Source organism: Rhinichthys klamathensis, unplaced genomic scaffold, assembly GCF_029890125.1.
Source record: "Rhinichthys klamathensis goyatoka isolate OS25496 unplaced genomic scaffold, OSU_Roscu_1.1 h1tg000554l_1, whole genome shotgun sequence".
Classification (NCBI taxonomy): Eukaryota; Metazoa; Chordata; class Actinopteri; order Cypriniformes; family Leuciscidae; genus Rhinichthys; species Rhinichthys klamathensis.
In genome coordinates, this window is record NW_026607023.1 from 746,579 (window position 1) to 766,460 (window position 19,882).

The following is a 19,882-nucleotide window of genomic DNA, read 5'->3' on the forward strand; positions in this document are numbered from 1 at the left end:
TTGCCTAGGTTTCCCCATGCTGCCTTTGCACAGCACGATTTTATTCACGCTACTAGGTAGTCTGGATACCATGCACCTGATTTTCGCCTCAGTGAGGGGACCAATCACAGAACGGGGAGGGAGCAGCAAGACGATGACGACGTCTATGCGACACACCGAAGCAGTTTGTTTATACCTATGGATCAAACATGGCAGCAGACGCGATGTTACCTTTCGATGCAGCCTTAGATACATACGCCATCGTGTACACATAAATCTCTGACCCATCGTCGTCTTCCTCGTCTAGTTTCTGTCGCTCTACATACGTCATCTGGTATATTTGAAACGATTGGCTGTGAGCTATGTACAGGCGCATTTGATAGACATTCGTATCACCCAATAAACGGCTCTGGGCATTCGTAAACCACGCCTCAAATACGAGAAAATTAACATGTGGTTCCCAGACCACGTCTCAATCTCAATGAGACTTGGATCTGACGTTAGCCAGGCTACCTTTGCATAGGAATAAACTATATTTTAAAATATAATTAAAGAGAAAAAAGTTATTTTGAATTGTAATAATATTTCACAGTATTACTGTTTTTACATTTACTTGCTTGTTCAAAAAATGCAGTCTTGATGAGCATCTGAGGCTTCTTTCAAAAGCATTAAAAACATCCCAAAGCCAGCCTTTTAAATGGTAGTGCTCTTCCTAAGAAATCTAGTTTCAAACCAGTTTCAGGCACCCCAAAATCACATCTAATGACAAGCGAACCATTGAGATAAAAAAAAATTTCTTCAAATTAATAATGCTTATTTCTCCATAGAATAATCACACTAGAAGTTCTTTCAACCAGTCTATCAGACACTGCTTTTAATCTCCCAATCAACTGGCTTTAAATCACACTTTTCTCGATATAGACAGTTTTTTTTTTTTTTTTTTTAGATTTCACACTCAGCCAATGTCTCCAAACGCGGAGTCAGAGCAGCGAAGTATGGTATCTGTCTTGGCTGAAGCTTGTTAAATCAGTGTTAGTGAGCTGCCTCCTCTCTCGCTGTCTCTCTTTTGTGTAACAGAGCTGTGTAAGTGTCTGCTAGAAACCATCCGAGTCCCAATGGATCCAGCTGATTTGCTTCCCAAACCACCTCGAAATAACTTCCTGCCCACGTACCACACTTCACCTGCATGCGCTTTTGTTTCTGGATCCTTATAAGGAACTTTGCATGTGTAGGCTTCAGGTACTGTATACCTTTATATATTTATACATTGCATACTTGTAACATACATTCAGTTATTTTTGTCTGGTTTCATTTTCATGGACCTTCAGTTTGTTTCTATCCCTTTTTTGCCCGCCAGTCTTTAGGTGTCAATGTCATAGTAACTAATTTGATTTGTCCTCCTGTTCAGGTGTGTGTACCTCATTCTCATTTACATACAGGTTCATGTGCGTTCCCCTTTAGTTGGTCCGGTCTCATTAAAGCTAGTGTTGTGTTTCTATCCCTGCCTTGATTTGAGTTTGCTCATGTGGATAATTAAAGACTTTCTTAATCTGATTTTCTTCTTTATCGTGTGTTCTCTGCAACCGTGCATGACAGAAGACCGAACCAACTATGGATTTTGGAGCACAGTTTGCTGCTTTGGCCCGGAGTGGCCATAACTGAATGAATTACACGCTGCAGTTCTGTCGATGCTCCCAAACACCAAAGGACTAAGCTGGAGGAAGGGCATCATCAGGTGTCTGGAGAGTGTCCTGATCCAAACCTCAGGCACAGCCAGACCCAGAGCCCAGCCCGTCACCACCCCGATCGACGGACACTACGCCAGAGCCCCCCGCAGACTGGAAGCTTCTGCCTACCGCAGCGTGTGGGTCTGTGCCCGAGGAAGGGAGGACAGTGCCCACCATCGCCCGCTTTGTTTAGTTGGGTTTTGTGCTGCTCTCTAATCTCTTTCTCAGTCCTAAGCCAATCCTGACACCCAGTCGTCATCGTCCCCCATCGGTCCCTCAGTGGGGGCTTCTCAATACTCTATTACACCTTTTCCACCAAGGCAGAGCTGGTGCTGGTTCGGAGCCAGAGCCTAGTTTCTATTCGGTTATTTGTTTTTCCACACGCAAAGCACCAGCTCCGAACCAGGAAAAGTGGTTCTTAAGTAGCACTAAATCATTGCTGGTCTAGAACAGAGCCAAGTAAGAACCGCTTGCGTCAGCGGCTGGGGGTGGGGTTACCGTGACCAACAAGACGAATAGAAACTTGTGACCGCCATTTTTAAATAGCAGCTAGTCGAGCTAATAGCAGCTTGATTATAATATCCGTCTATGTAAGTTACGGCGAGCTGCACAAACGCGTTGGATTCCGATGTATTTTTGCAAACCCATGAGCATCCATAGTAATGCAACGTCCATTATTGTTGATGGCTTGTTCGATCGGAGCTGCGGGAGTGTTTGGAGATCATACGACTCCTTGTGCTTTTGGATCGCTTTCGCAGTGCTTTGATGTCATGCGGCGATCGATCTGCGAGAAGCCGATGCATCTCGAACAAGCCTGGCGTGTTTGTGTTTGGCGCTACCGCACTAGCGTTGCTGGGCAACATGAGACGTATGCAGTGACGTAAGATCTGCCTCTGTTGTGGCTCTCTAGCCGGTGGAAAGGCAAACCGGTTCTTAGTAAGCTTGTCAGTCGAACCAACTCCGAACCAGCTCTGGCTCTGGCTCTGAACCAGCACCCGGGTCTTGTTGGTGGAAAAGGGGTAAAATTGACGCTTCCTCGTTTCCTGGCTCCTCCGTCCTCCAGCCCGTGACCCGGAAACCGGTCTAATTCAGCCATCTTGTAGGACATCTCAATTCTCTAATTGGCGAGGAACGAGGAGTGAGGAAGCTTCCAGAGGAGTCATAAGCGAGGATGCACAGGTCTTTCTTGTCGAGAAACTTGACGCACGTATAAATTCTCCTCCCACTTCACACGTCACATTTCTTATTTGTGCATCCTCATTTCCTTTCCTCGTTTCCTATCCTCGTGTCTCAGCTCCACCCCCTGTAGGATGCGAGGGAAGGCTGCAAGGAAAGAAAATGAGGACGGAGGAATTGAAGGAAAGTTTATTTGTATATTGGAATATTCTTAATCACTCGAGCGTCACTATAAAGCGTCATCAGCTGCGCTCAAAGGATCTGCCCTTATGTTGTTAAAGTTTGGTTATTTAAAGCTGCAGTCCATAGCTTTTTGGGGGTTAAAAATTATCCAAAATACATATTTGAGAAAATACATAACCAGCCAGTGTCCAAAACTCTCTGCTTGCCTTAGCTCGATTCAAAACGGTAAGCTTGTAATAATGTTTTTAATTCCAGTGGTACTGGTGGATTTCTGCGGGAGATTCGAGCTTGTCTTTGCGTCATTACGTCACATCTGTACACATAAAGAAGGAGTCTCGGCTAGTTGGCTATATTGCGAGTGAGGATGTTGGAGGTGGAGATTTATAGCCTTTTCTCACAGCACTTGATATAATTAAAATTATCGATTTGATGGCGGATCCAGAAAGGTTCAAACGACAATCACCAGTGACAACTAGAGACTCACCCGCTGTAAAATACAAAAGACTTCGTTCGGACTTTGGAGTGGCTACAGAAAAAAAGAGACTGCAACCGGACCCATGCGAAAACAAGGACACATATCGGAAGGACATTACATGTAGTCACGCAATGCTGACGTTGTTAACATTAACAATTTGAGAACAAAGTATAATTTGCACGGTTTTGCGTGATATGATAAGCTATTTTTAGATTAAATCAGCGCGATTTACTGCAATGTCAGAACTAGAACAGTTGTTACTTACTTGTTCAGATGACATTTTCCGGTGAAAATTATTATGTTGGTCATACTAGCCTTTTTAAATTTAGTCCATAAAGGAGCAGTATACAAAGGAGTGCAATATGCCTTAAACAGGCTAATTTTGACGTCATATGTGCACGGATGACGTCAAAATTAGCCTGTTTAAGGCATATTGCACTCCTTTGTATACTGCTCCTTTATGGACTAAATTGAAAAAGGCTAGTGTGCAGGAGCTTAATGTTGCTTATAATGACTGTATGAGGATACTGCTCAACAAACCCAGGTGCTCTAGTGCAAGTGACCTGTTTTGTAATGCAGGGGTCAGCACCTTTCAGGCATTACTGAGGAGACTCATCTACAAATTCATTTGTCGCCTGAATGACTCCCAGAACAGCATTGTTATGCTGCTAGTAAATCCTAGGTTTAGTGCCATTATACCAATCATCACTATGGAAAGGCTGGTATAAGTGTCTTTTATTCTTTTATAGAAATGCCGTATTGTAGTTTTTTTTTTTTTTTTTTTTTTTTTGTATCTTTTTATCTCTTTGTATATGTATCCGTTTTTGTGTATGTTGCATGTTATGTCTGTGCCTTCTGAATGGACCAAGAGTCTGGTAAATTAAAGTTTATGAAGAGGATGATGACTTCCAAAAAGAATAATCTGTGATTCTGAATGCCAGTATCCACACCGGCACGGTGACTGACACACACACTCTCCACAAACATTGGGTTCATCCGCGCTGTGCCGTGTCGAAGTACAACTTACGTAAAATTGATAATTCCGCGAATAACTGCAATTGCAGATTTCGAACAGAGATGGCGACAAAGAGGAAAAAGCTTTAAGAAATTAATAAATTATAAAGATAAAGCAAGATGCCCAGTTGATATATGTGTTATATATATACGGTTTATTTAAACTCCATTTATACGTGCTTCAGGTTTCTCGACAAGAAAGACTTCCTCAGAAGAGACACCCGTGGATCCTCGTTCATCACTCTTCTGGAGGCTTCCTAAGTTCTCGTTCCTCGCTGTGTAATTAGAGAATTGAGATGTCCTTCAATATGGCTAAATTCGATCGGTTTCCGGGTCACAGGCTGGAGGACAGAGGAGTGAGGAAACGAGGAAGCATCAATTTGAGTATTGAGAAGCCTCCATCCTCGGAGTGCTCTGTCCCACCTCGACCCGTCGTCCTGACTCCTCCACCTGCACTCCGTCCTCCCTCGACTCCAGCGTGGACCATCGGGTATTCGGCCTCGCTGGGTTCCCTCAGACCATCGGCTCCACCTGGGTCGGACATCGCCACGCCTTCGCTACTCTCCGGCTCCTCCACTCCTACGGCTTCGGCCAGCTCTGCCCTCGGTTGCTCCAGCTCAACCTCAGCCCTCCGGATCCCCACTTCCATCTTGGGGGGTCATCATTGGCGTCCCATCGCTCCCTCGTCTGTACATCTGCGCGAGGGGCTCCACTCCTAACGGCTACCTTTCCGTCGGTCGTCCCCAGGATTGTCACCTGCCAAGTCACCATCATCACCACCCTCCATCAACTCCACTGTGGGCTATCGTCCTGGGTCAGCACAATCTGGCCAACTGTCCCATCTACTCCTCCATGGTATCGTCTGCCTGCTTTCACAATCCCTTCGCCATCTCCTTGTCGGCCTCCAAAGCTCCCTCATATTTTCTGTTATGCCGTAAAGTTGCGCCTTCGGGAGGGGTGTAATGTAACATAAGTCGCGTTTCCAGCGAAATTACCCGAAACAATTTGTCCCAGGAACTTTTTTTACCAGGATTTCTTTCCCCCAGACCTGTTGTTGTCAGGATTTCCAACGCAATCTGAAATACCGTGAAGATTAGGAAAATAGTCCGGTGATGTAGGACTGCCTGCTACTTTACAGTTCCCGCTGGATTTCATCCTCTGAATTGAAGCTTCATAAAGCCTGAACCTCGTCGTCGGTCCATCGGTCGTATTTTTTTTTATTCCATTGTTGATTCGTATAGCAAACAACTGTTTCTGCACGCACCGGAACAAATGGTGGTTGAAATAAAATGCTGCGTGGAGTCAACCAATCAAAATGCGGCGTGAACTCAACCAATCAGTATGTTCCACCCATGAAAGTTCCTGAATTTTGAAAAAGTACTACCTTGCAAGCAGGGACTTTCGGATGGGGAAATATTTTCCAGAACTTCATTTAGACCCTGGTTCCTGCGGTGGAAACACACGGAGTACGCGGCCGGCTATATATTATTTTTGTCTTAGTTTCACTTTCAAGGACCTTTAGTTTGTTTCTATCCAGTTTTCTTTTGCTTTTGTTCTAGTGCCCGCCAGTCATGCAGGTAAAGGTAAAGGTTTTAGGTTATTTTTAAATTATTAATTAGAATTTTACCTTTTTTATGATTTAAATAATTAATAGCTTTTCATTAAACTCACAAACCCCCTGCAGTTCCTTCACGAACCCCCGAATGTAATATTTAATGCACTTTGTGTTGTTGATGATAAAGAATGGAATTAATTTTCTTTCTCTTTGTATTTTGTATATTAATATGGTACAAGATTATCCTATTCAAATCAAAGTGATAAACAAGTTAGGTCAAAAATAATATAAAGTAATCGGATTAGATTACTTTAAACGTTTATTGTAATGGATTATTTACTACCTACAATTTTTGTCATGTAATTTGGAATCAGTAACTTAATTTGTATGTAATCTATCCAGCACGGTTTATGCTATCAAGTACAGCTTTAGGGGCTGCTTTCATGGGAATCTCATGAATAACTACTTAATCATGACAAACTGTGTTATTTCCAATACAAAATTAATATACTTTTTTTGTGTTAGATATATTCATGACCGACAATGTCTCACAAAAGCAAGATGGCCAAAGCTGTTTTCACCAGCTTGTTTTACAGAGCAAACAGAGCCAGACAGGAAATAGAAACTAATCATGTTAATTTCTGCTGCTTTTAAGATATAATCTTGTAACTTAATAATTACTCCATAATCTAATCACATCCAACCTCATTTCACTGACTCAACTATTTGTTCCCCCACCACATCTGTTAAAATGAAGTGGCAGCCCATGGATGTTTGAAGGACACTGCCTTCTACTGCCAACTTAACTTCACTCTCAAAAATAAAGGTTTTTTATTGCAATCGACGGTTCCATAAAGAACCTTAAACATCCATCGCACAAAAGACTCTTTATAGAGTAAAAAGGTTCTTCAGCATATTAAAACATTCTTTACACTAAACAAAAAGGGGGAAAAGGATTCTTTTAAGAACTGATCTCTGAAAGTTATCGCTAAAATGTTTGTTTTTTTAATGGCATCGCAGCAAAACTCCCTTTTTGAAACCTTTCTTTTTAAGAGTGTAAATAAATATAGTGCACCAAAAGTACATAAAAGAGAAAGCTTGCCAAGTTATAGTCACACATTTTATTTATTGCAGCATTATTAAAGAAATCACGTAGAAACGGTGGTCGAAAGCACTTATCAATATTAGATTTCAACTTTGAGGTTGTCCTGCTATAAGCCATTTAACTGTATAAAAGCAATAGATGGACAATTAAACAGCTATTTAATGCAATGATCTAAATGGAAGTCAAAGCGAATGAATCAAAAGTCACTGCTGGTTATGCATTTGGACATCCAGTCCTGGAAAAATGTGAAACATCGACGGATGAACGTCAACTCTTGATTACTCCTCAAATTAATCTTGCGAACCATGACTTTGTCTTTTAGACAGTGTTCTCCGATCTTGCAAAACAACATAAAGGGAAGAAAAATACATCTGAATACATCATTGGGCCAACTTTCAAGGCACATATAAGAGAGAGAGAGAGAGAGAGAGAGAGAGAGAGAGAGAGAGAGAGAGAGAGAGAGAGAGAGAGAGAGAGAGAGAGACATCTCGCTTACCGAATTCTGAAGGAGAAATCTGATGTTGTGCTGTAAGAGTCTAAGGGCAGTGCGAGATTCGACAGCGCCGTCTTGTTCAGTGATTTCTGCTGAAACTAATGTCTTCAGAAGCTCTTGAGCAATGAACTCTTTACAGCTGCACATCTGAAAGAAAACAGGCCAAGTCTTGTTCATATACAGTATATGATATCTTCAAATGTCTCTATAGGCCTGCTAAGCTACTCGAAACTCACCTCTCCGCTTTCAATATGCACATTCGGCATGTATACTGTGTTCATGCCCTTTAAAAGATGCAGAGAATTACAGTGTGGGTCTTTAAAAAGCGGTTTGTTTATAGTGTAAATGCAGAAATTTTAAGGGACAATTGACAATCTTTTTTAAGGGTGCGTCTCTCAATCAGTTTCCTAGTTCAGTAGTCAGGGCACTGATCAGGGAGTCGGCCATTTTAGGAGCTGTCTCAATCTTTTCCAGTGCACTGAAGCGTTCGCTTCCTATAAAGTCCCACAACGCACCGTGAAAACCAGACCTGTGGCCTATGAGTTTCTTTCTGTTGTTGAACACAAAAGAAGATATTTTGAAGAATGTTAGTAACCAGACAGTTGATGGACCCCATTGACTTCCACAGAAGAAAAAAATACTATGGAAGTCAATGGCTACCATCAACTCTCTGGTTACTAACATTCTTCAAAATATCTTCTTTTGTGTTCAACAGAAAAAAGAAACTCATACAGGTTTGGATTGACATTTTTGGGTTAACTATCCCTAATGGAAGTTCGGAAGCACGAAACATAAATCATGTGAGCCAACTCACTACACATAATGACACGCTGTAGATGTTTTTAAAATACAAATCATATTTCAGCATAAACATACATCGCTAGACGGGTAATGAACATAACATTTATCATTTATTTGCGGCTGAAATGTTTCACGTATACATATTTATCATGATGTCCTTTAAATAACATTAAAACATAATATAATAAAGATCTCAGTGCTGCTGTTGTTCATAAACACCAGTAGTGAGTGGTATAGTGGGGACATTGTCATACTGTCCTCACAGTGTCAGAATTAATGTACATGATATACTGGTTCACGGCCTAGAAAGCTAGGAGGCTGATTGAGACGCACCCTAAGTAAGATTGTCATGTTTATGTTCACTGAGCATGTTACTTACAAATGTGAAGAGATGTGCATAATCCATGAGGTCTCTGAGGTGGTAAAGTGCCTCACGTATCGTGTCATCCCCCAGAGCCATGTGCTGCAATGCTATAAGAAAAACAGCACAGTTGGAACAGTTTTTGGGGACCTGGGAGTGAGTGTGTGTGTGTCAATTAGTGAATTAGCATGCTAATTCATTCTAGAAACATGCTAGCAGCAACAATCCAAACATTTTTTTTTTTTTCTGGGAGACTGTATTGCCTTCAAAACCTTCAAAATTGAAACTACTTTAAACTTCAAACTACTTGCAATTGAACATCTTGAAACGGCTTCAAATGGAAAACCTTCAAACTTCAAGATTTTAAAACATCTTCACACTTTCTGGTCAGGCTTTCTGAAGCCAACATCAAAATTCGTAATGATACTGAATATTCAGCTTTGACAACACAGGAATAAGCTACATTTTAATATAGAAAACAGTTATTCTAAATTATAATGATATTTCACAATGTTGCTTTTTTTTTTTTATAAACTTAATTTTTCATTTAAATAGGGCAGGCCTAATCTTAATTCTTCCAAACTGTATATTCTTGATTTTATTATATCCTCACCCTCGTGACTCTCTTCAGCTGGATTCTCATTTGAGCCTCTTTTTTATTATTATTCAATGCTTAAGAAAAGAAAAGAAAAGACTCTTCTTTTTCATAATATAGCTGGTAAACCGAACATCCTTATCAAACAAAAGGAAAACACCACCACCAAGTGGACGAATGTGGTGACGACAACGACAATAAACTTTAAATGTGAAAATGTGCCTGCCGAATGAATGTGAATATAAACAAAATATGCAGGAAAATTCATAGTGTTTTTTAATTGTATATTTGTATAATATGCAATTGAGAATAATTAGCTAAAAGATTTTTATTTTTTTTGTCGTTTTGGGAAGCCAATATTATAAAATGTGACTCCACACATCAGAATATGTACTTTTCACCTGTTTCAGACGGTCAGTAAATCAATGTGAATGATATGATCCTACTTCGGAGTACTTACAGACAAGAAACAGCATGAGAGGGAAGATTTGAGAAATTGTGGGTGGAGGTTTGCAGGTCCGTGAGGCTTTGAAATCATTGAATACGCGAACACGATTCGGCCATTTCGCACATGCTTAAAGCTCTTCTTCATCCACATCTACAAACCAAACTTTGGTAGTGTTCATGTTGATACGGTTAAACTAACCGACAGTTTCCTCAGGAAACTTGCATCTCGTGACATGAGCATTTGATACGTTTTAAGAATGTGCTGCTAGTAAACCATACTAGTTCTGAAAGCAATTACAACTCATAATCATAATATGCTAACTAATAATCTTACAATGCTGTGTTCAAACAAGCACTACTTCAACAAATCCTGCTTTAATGTAGGATATAATATAAAATAAAATAAAAAAATTGACGTTTTAAATTTAGCAGTAGGAATTGTCCTTAAAAATCAAAACAGTGCAAAATTGTATTTATGAGAGAATAACATTTCTTTTTTTTCTCAATATTATTTAATTATATATACAAATTACAATTGCTTGTATCTTATGTATTCGTTATTAAATGAAAATAATCGCTGTTAACATATTTTTTATTATTATAAAATTGCATTGTGGGATATGTAGTTTCTAGATGATCCTCGTGACGCTGAGTTGAAGGCGGAAGCACGTCACTGCGCCGACGCGGGAAACACGCGACTGCCGAGACTGACTGCCTGCAGTCAAAACAAACTAGTACAGTTTACGTGGAGTTTACTGATTTATTTATTCTGAGTGAGTTATTTTCATAAAATGTAATGCTATTTTAGAGCCGTGTTAAAGTATTTATTGAATTTTTTGCTAGCCCAGCTGCACTCTAGTACGACTGTGTTTTAAAACCATATATATGCCTCTTGTCCAAGTAATTATTTGTTCTATCTAATCAACTTCACAGGCTTTCCTTAATATATGAATACATTGACAACATCACTTTCAAGTTCTGGTTATTAAAATGCGATTTTTTAATTGTGTGCTCTGATAATTAATTTGACTTTTATATCATTTCAAGGCTACAAGTCAAAGCACTGGTCCAAAATGTCAAAGATTGAAAAGATGAGTATTCTGGGAGTGAGGAGTTTTGGAGTTGAGGATAAAGACAAACAAGTGATCTCCTTCTTCAGCCCTCTCACGGTGCTTGTGGGACCTAATGGAGCTGGAAAAACGGTTTGTATATTGCTGTCGGTCATTATGTGTGTATAATTTAAATGCTGGTAATGAGAAGAGTATTTAGAAGAGATTTAAACATGGCTCCACACTAACATTTGACAGAGGTGGGGAGCTTTAAAGGGATAGTTCACCCAAAAAGGAAAATTATCCCATAATTTACTCACTCAAGCCATCCTAGGTGTATATGATTTTCTTCTTTCAGTCAAACACAATCGGAGTTATATTAAAAAATGTCCTGACCCTTCCAAGCTTTATAATGGGAGTTAATGGTACCTTGTTTTTGAAGCCCGAAAATATGCATCCATCCATCATAAAAGTAATCCATAAGGCTTCAGGATGATAATAAAGGCCTTCTCAATTATTAATTTTTTCCTTTGTATTCGGCTGTAACAGTATTCAAAAAGGACAATATATACTGCACATTTGTGGTCTGCTCTCGCAAATATATTTATGATATATCCCATGAATAATTCACTGGAATCCACTAAGAATTTCAGGGGGGTTTTTTCGCCCCAAATCCTCACGTGTCTTTCCAGTTTTGTTTTCACACGGATGCTTTAAAATGTAATTGTCTCCCCTTTTTACTTCTAATCCCTATTAGCAGTGTTTACTGAAGTATTTCTAAGGCAGGTAAAAATAATATTTATTGCCTGTCACAATGACGGAAATCGCTTTGGGTTTTTATCACTCAATGTTCCAGTTAATGAACATTTCAATATTTAACACATCCATAATATTGCTGTGGAAACGTAATTTGTTAAAGCTTTTACACTTAAATGTCCTTTCAATGTTCGATGGTTGAAGGGTGAGTAGAATTATGTCATCTCATTGTACCCAGTTTTTGATAATGTTTATAATTGCGTTCGTAGAGCGAACCTTTTGCTGATTGTTTACAGATGTTACTCCCATAATTCACACAAAGCGTCATAGGGGCGCAAGAAAAAAAAGGTGGATATGAACAAACAATTTCTTTTTATGAATTTCCAGACCATCATTGAGTGTCTCAAATACATCACTTCAGGAGACTTCCCACCAGGAAGTAAAGGAAACACCTTTGTCCACGATCCCAAAGTAGGTCCTTGACAGGAGTGATTCAAGTAAACAATATAAACTGTAATAGAAATGTTCTGATTTACAGGTTTTTTTTGCTTGTCTTATTCAACTTATTCAACTAGATAATGTTGGTCTGTTGTAGGATGCTCATGAAACGGATGTACGGGCACAGATCAGACTCCAGTTTAGAGATGTGAATGGCGATGCTGTGGCAGTCCAGAGGTCTATGCAAAGTACACAGAAGGGCAAGAAAACTGAGTTCAAAACCCTTGAGGGAGTCATTACCAGAATGAAGTAAGTTTTGTTTTTTCAAGTCAAGTCACCTTTATTTATATAGCACTTTTTACAATACAGATTGTTGAAAATAATGCAGCAAAGTTTGTTTCGGCTGTAGTGTACAGCAGCTCTGGTGTCATAAAATAGTGTCATTGTCAAGTTCAGTGTTGATTCATTTCCGTTATAAAAATCATTAGTTATTAATTTAGTTAATTTATATAAACAGCAGCTCTGGAGAAAACTGATGTCATCGTCCAGCTCAGTTCAGTTCTCATCTAATGGTGTCAATGCAAGCAGATCAATATTATCGTTCAATATTAAAGCTGCAGTCCGTAACTTTTTTGGGTTAAAAATGATCCAAAATACATATTTGAGAAAATACATAACCAGCCAGTGATCAAAACTCTCTGCTTGCCTTAGCTCGATTCAGAGCGGTAAGCTTGTAATAATGTTTTTAACTCCAGTGGTACTGGTGGATTTCAGCGGGAGATTCGAGCTTGTCTTTGCGTCATTACGTCACATCTGTACACATAAAGAAGAGTCTCGGCTAGTATAAGCTATATTGCGTGTGAGGATGTTGGGAGGTGGAGATTTATAGCCTTTTCTCACAGCACTTGATATAATTAAACTTATCAATTTGATGGCGGATCCAGAAAGGTTCAAACGACAATCACCAGTGACAACTAGAGACTCACCCGCTGTAAAATACAAAAGACTTCGTTCGGACTTCGAAGTGGCTACAGAAAAAAAGAGACTGCAACCGGACCCATGCGAAAACAAGGATACATATAGGAAGGACATTACATGTAGTCACGCAATGCTGACGTTGTTAACATTAACAAGTTGAGAACAAAGTATAATTTGCACGGTTTGGCGTGATATGATAAGCGATTTTTAGATTTAATCATCCTAAATTTCCTTTAGTTGGTCAGAACAAAAGTGAATGTTTCTTACTTGTTCAGAGGACATTTTCCAGTGAAAATTCTTATGTTGGTCATACTTCCAAAAAGAATAACCTGTGATTCTGAATAGGGCTGGGGGATATGGAGCATAAAATATATCTCGATGTACGATATATATCTCGATATCTTTACAGGAAAAATAACCCCCCAAAAACTACTGCAAAAACAAATATGCCAAATACCAGTCTTTTTTTTTTTTTATTGGAGTGCAAAGAGGTAGGCAGTTCATGTAGGAACAAAAATCCCTGTATACAAAAAATAATAATTCAACAACGGCAATGGGTAGGGTTGCCACCTGTCCCGGTTTTACCGGGATTGTCCTTTTTAATAACCTGTCCCGGGAAATTTATCCACTCTCCCGGGACACAGAATGTCCTGGTTTTCAAAAGGCTGCGTGAATATGTATGGTCAAACCGTGTAGCGCGCGCACAGCAGAGAGGGAGAGAGAGCGAGAGACTTTGCGTGTGTTTGCTAGTGTGCGTGTGTGCCTCAAGAAGTGCATGTAAGACAGCGCCACCATGTTGAATGAGACAACACGCGAGGGGAGGGGGAACAAAAGCAAGGAGGCGGGGGCGAGCACAGCACAGAGAAGGCAAACAAGCAAAGTGGCGAAATCAGAAATAAATATATCGATATATACGATATGTCAAAATCCATATCGTGTTTAAAAAATATCTCGATATATTTTAAATATCGAGATATCGCCCACCCCTAATTCTGAATGCCAGTCTCCACACCGGCGCGGCGACTGACAGCTGCACACTTTCCTCAGACATTGTGTTCATCAGCGCTGTGCCGTGCCGAGGTACAACTCACGTAAAGCTGATAATTGCGAGAATGACTGCAATTGCAGATTTCGAACAGAGATGGCGACAAAGAGGAAAAACTGCGGACTGCAGCTTTAAGTTGTCTTACTAATCTCCTATGCGCACCAAGGCTGTATTTATTTGAGCAAAACTACAGTAAAAATAGTAATACTGTAAAATATTATTTTCTATTTTAGTAAACGGCTCTAGACTGCAACCTTTGTTCCCGCCGCTGCGACATAATTATGTTAGGTGTCGCTCTGGTGCCACTACAAACTTGATGAGCGCTACCGTTTCTGTTGCGTATGAGAAATATTAAACGAAAAATGCGCCAAAAAGCAGAACGAAACAGCACTACACGTTTAGTAACCCAAACTGTAAAGTACATATTTATATTGAATTCTGTTATATTATTAATGTAGACATATGCTTCTTTATTACAGTATTACAGTAAATGTATTAAAGAAGTAATGGAATATAATAATATAGTTTTTTGTTTTTAAGATGTATGTATTTTTTGCTTTTGTATTTATACTAAATGTGCTATTGTAACAAATATCATATAAACCATATCGTTATTTTTGCATGTTAGTGAGGTGGTCTATGCGTGGGGTTACCTGATATATATATATATACCGTATATAAATGTTGTGTAACATTATAAATGTTTTTACTGTGAAAAACTTTTTAAATGGTATGTCTGTTTATTTATATGTGATTTAAAATGTTTAATTAATATAAATTTTTAATATAAATTAATTTTATTTTTGACATTTTGCTATTCATAACATTTACTTTTTTGTGTTTTTTTCTCTTGTGCATATTTTTATGAAACAACACAGTTTTTCCTTTGAATCTCCTTCATTTTATTGATTTATGTGAAGAGGTTGTAGTAGACTGTTGTTTTAAATGTCTTATGTTGGAATTCATGAGGTTTGCAACAAACAAAAAAAAGCCTTTTTTTATATGCCATTTTTTGCTCCCACTTGGCCCTTGAAAAGTGTACATTATGGCCCCTGTTTGAAGGACTCGTTTGCTTGTTTGATGTTTATGCGCCTTGTCCTCTCTTGATGTCAGGCACGGAGAGAAAGTGAGCCTGAGCTCTAAATGTGCTGAACTAGACCGTGAGATGATCTCATCCCTGGGCGTCTCCAAAGCTGTCATCAGCCACGTCATCTTCTGCCACCAAGAGGAGTCCAACTGGCCTCTCAGTGAAGGGAAAGCCCTCAAGCAGAAGTTTGATGAGATTTTCTCAGCCACAAGGTATTTTTATCTGGACAACGGCTTTGTCACTGAAGCTTCAGTCATTAAAAGTATTCTATTGTACTTATTGTATTCTATTGTACTATTCTATTGTACTTCTATTGTACGTATTATTGTTAGTTTTTTTTCCTGAGGTCCACATATGACTCTTTTGGTACAATCTGCATCATGTTTTAGTTTTTCATTTTACATCCTCCCTCTGAACCTTAGAAGTAGACGGTCCCCTTCACATGCTTAATGGGCAACAGCACTAAATGCCTTTTAATTTAATTTTATTTAATTAACTAATTAATGTCTAGTCATTTTTGTAGCAATAAGTGCGAAGGATGTTTTCAGTCAGTTTATGAGTTCATCAAGCCATTTTATCTTATATTGATTCTTGCTGCATAGATATATCGTCCTCATGACCGCATTCAAATTAAGTTTTAATCATTAAATTTATGGGTTTTTTTACATTATATGTTAAAAAATATATATATATCAGAACATTAAATGATATAGGCCTACAAGAAAACATCATCCCATTCCAAAGTCTTTTTAAGACTTTAATATTTCGTATATAATTATTTATTTTCCCCTTCATTTAATGCATATTTTTACCCTATAAATGACTGTTGTGTATTATCTACACAATATATGTTTTGTAAATACTGTAAATTCTCTACAATCATGCCAGAAAAGCTTTGACTCCATGGCTCTAATTCTGTAGGCCTACACCAGTAGATGGTGATGAATGAGTGTCTATTTAAACAGACTTTTTGTTGCCTATTGGCTTGTCCTGTTGTGTAATTTGCTCATATTAAGCTGGCATTGCAAATGAATGGCTGAAAATAACCAAAACTTTTTGCTTGAAGGTACATTAAGGTATTGGACACCCTGAAGACGTTGAGGCAGAAGCAGACCCAGACGGTTAATTCCTGCAGGCTGGAGCTCAAGTACCTAAAACAGAACAAAGATAAAGCCCTTGAGATTAGAGAGCTGCTGTCCACTAAAGAGGCTCAGCTGTCTTCCTCCAAAGAGAGCGTCCAACGCATCGAGAATCAGATTGACCCACTGGAGGTGAGACACCACGAGTTTGTGACAGCATCCGAAGGTCTAAACGCCATGGGTGTTTTCTGTGGGATTTTAGAATAGAGGTTTTCCTTTTTTGAGATCTGTGGCAGAGGCAGTAGATTGTTTTGGATTATCAATATTTTAAATTGTATTCATCAATACAGGCAGGTGTAGGGGTGGGCCGGTAGACACGATTAACCGGTACACATGCATTGATGTGCAGCAGTGGTCACGAAAACGTATCATTTGCATGCGTTTTCAAGCATTGCGGTTTGAAAAAAAAAGTGCTTGTAAACTAAAATATGCAGCGAAAGATAATTTCGCCATATGTGTGTGCTCTTTGAGAGACGATTCCTGAGCGCTGTCTGAGAGACATACATGAAGCTTGAAGTTATTTTTGCCGCTTTGTTGGCCTTGACCTGTTAAATATACAAACTTGTATGTCAAAATGCCTGTCTTAAACACAGTCATGATTTATGTCTTAAGTGAAAGTAAACAGCTGAGAAAGAAAACGTATGTGTAACAGTATATTGGGTCCAGGTATTCTTAAAGTGCCTTATATTCCTGCTGTCGGTCATTCATGTTAATCAAACAACAAAAGAGAGAAAATCTCTCACTGCTTTTGACTAAATCACTTCTGTACATTTAATAAGAAGAAATGTATGTTTAATTTCCCCATTGAAGACTATAGTGTGTTTTTTTATACATTTGATTACTTTATACAGTTTAAGCATTTCTTATTTATTTGTTGTTGTTTTTTGGTCATATTGCTTGGAAATTGGTTTCTTATTCTTATTTTATCGCTGACATGTCTTCACTGAGCTTGAGTTTTTTTAAGGCTAGTATTAGTTTTTTGTGATACTGACATTGGTGACAAGAATTATGACATTTCTATGGTATCAACATTTTTGATATCATAGCCTAATTGTGCCTACGGGCCGAACGGCAGTGCAGAGTACCCGGCCTTCTTGGGGTCTCTGGGAGGAGTGCTGGAAAGTGCTCCGACTGGGGACTCCGTCGTTCTACTGGGGGACTTCAACGCTCACGTGGGCAGCGACAGTGACACCTGGAGGGGCGTGATTGGGAGGAACGGCCCCCCCGACCTGAACCCGTGCGGTGTTCAGTTATTGGACTTCTGTGCTAGTTACAGTTTGTCCATAACGAACACCATGTTCAAGCATAAGGGTGTCCATCAGTGCACGTGGCACCAGGACACCCTAGGTCGTAGGTCGATGATCGACTTTGTGGTCGTTTCATCTGACCTGCGGCCGTATGTCTTGGACACTCGGGTGAAGAGAGGGGCGGAGCTGTCAACTGATCACCACCTGGTGGTGAGTTGGATCCGATGGCGGGGGAGGAAGCTGGACAGACACGGCAGACCCAAGCGTACTGTAAGGGTTTGCTGGGAACGTTTGACCGAATCTCCTGTCAGAGAGATCTTCAACTCCCACCTCCGGCAGAGCCACGACCGGATCCCGAGGGAGGCTGGAGATATTGAGTCAGAGTGGACCATGTTCTCCGCCTCCATTGTCGAAGCGTCTGCTCGGGGCTGTGGCCGGTGCCTGTCGAGGCGGCAATCCCCAAACCCGGTGGTGGACACCGGAAGTAAAGGATGCCGTCAAGCTGAAGAAGGAGTCCTATCGGGCCTGGTTGGCTTGTGGGACTCTTGAGGCAGCTGACAGGTACCGGCAGGCCAAGCGGACTGCAGCCCGGGTGGTTGTGGAGGCAAAAACTCGGGCCTGGGAGGAGTTCGGTGAGGCCATGGAGAAGGACTATCGGCTGGCCTCGAAGAGATTCTGGCAAACTGTCCGGCGCCTCAGGAGAGGGAAACAGTGCCCTACCAACGCTGTTTACAGTGGAGGTGGGCAGCTGTTGACCTCAACTGGGGATGTCGTCGGACGGTGGAAGGAATACTTCGAGGATCTCCTCAATCCCGCCGTCACGTCTTCTATTGAGGAAGCAGAGGCTGGGGGCTCAGAGGTGGACTCGTCCATCACCCTAGCTGAGGTCACCGAGGTAGTCAAGAAACTCCTCGGTGGCAAGGCACCGGGGGTGGATGAGATCCGCCCTGAGTACCTCAAGTCTCTGGATGTTGTGGGGCTGTCTTGGCTGACACGCCTCTGCAGCATCGCGTGGCGGTCGGGGACAGTGCCTCTGGGATGGCAGACCGGGGTGGTGGTCCCTCTTTTTAAGAAGGGGGACCGGAGGGTGTGTTCCAACTACAGGGGGATCACACTTCTCAGCCTCCCTGGGAAAGTCTATGCCAGGGTACTGGAGAGGAGAATACGGCCGATAGTGGAACCTCGGATTCAGGAGGAACAGTGCGGTTTTCGTCCAGGCCGTGGAACACTGGACCAGCTCTATACCCTCTACAGGGTGCTGGAGGGTTCATGGGAGTTTGCCCAACCAGTCCACATGTGCTTTGTGGATTTGGAGAAGGCATTCGACTGTGTCCCCCGAGGCGGCCTGTGGAGGGTGCTCCGGGAGTATGGGGTCCCGGGTCCTTTGCTAAGGGCTGTCCGGTCCCTGTATGACCGAAGCAGGAGCTTGGTTCGCATTGCCGGTAGTAAGTCAGACTTCTTCCCGGTGCATGTTGGACTCCGGCAGGGCTGCCCTTTGTCGCCGGTTCTGTTCATAATTTTTATGGACAGAATTTCTAGGCGCAGCCAGGGGCCGGAGGGTGTCAGGTTTGGGGACCACGCGATTTCGTCTCTGCTCTTTGCGGATGATGTTGTCGTGTTGGCCCCCTCACACCAGGACCTTCAGCATGCACTGGGACGGTTTGCAGCCGAGTGTGAAGCGGCTGGGATGAGAATCAGCGCCTCCAAATCCGAGGCCATGGTCCTCAGTCGGAAAAGGGCGGCTTGCTCACTTCAGGTTGGTTGAGAGATCCTTCCTCAAGTGGAGGAGTTTAAGTATCTTGCAGGGCTCTAGAGTGCGACCAAAATTTGTAAGGGTGCGACAAGAATTTTTCCTAGGTCGCACCAGTGCACCTAACGTTCTCGCATGATCGCAATCGCATCCGCTGCCTCTCCACAAACGAGTCTTATGTTCTCCTTGCACGCATGGTTGGATCATATCGTGGTCTAAACCAATCAGAGATAGAGATTGGGTGGGTCTTTGCCTCTGATTGGTTGTGGTTCAGATATTCCTGTAGGACTCAAATGCTCCGTGCAGTGTGATTGAAATAAATTGCGACCTGTCACCTGAGCACCAGAGAATCAGTTACGGCAATCAGCAGCATCAGCTAAATAAACGCAGGAAAACAGACGACGAAGAAACTTTTAAAAATGTAGGCTACTTGAACTAGGTAAAAAATATTGATTTCTCGATTCTCATTGATTTTTACGAAC

At 41.0% G+C, this 19,882-nt stretch overlaps 1 protein-coding gene across 1 annotated transcript in view; it reads left to right on the plus strand.

The window, feature by feature from the left end:
• Positions 1-10,552: 10,552 nt before the first annotated feature.
• The window catches only part of rad50 (RAD50 homolog, double strand break repair protein), a 140,412-nt gene continuing 131,082 nt past the window's right edge, over positions 10,553-19,882 (plus strand). Inside the window, exons 1-6 of the mRNA XM_056239157.1 lie at positions 10,553-10,684; positions 10,959-11,113; positions 12,104-12,187; positions 12,312-12,463; positions 15,291-15,476; positions 16,331-16,535. Of these exons, the coding sequence (XP_056095132.1) occupies positions 10,985-11,113; positions 12,104-12,187; positions 12,312-12,463; positions 15,291-15,476; positions 16,331-16,535 (756 nt within the window). The 5' untranslated portion in view covers positions 10,553-10,684; positions 10,959-10,984. The remainder of the gene's footprint in view (positions 10,685-10,958; positions 11,114-12,103; positions 12,188-12,311; positions 12,464-15,290; positions 15,477-16,330; positions 16,536-19,882) is intronic.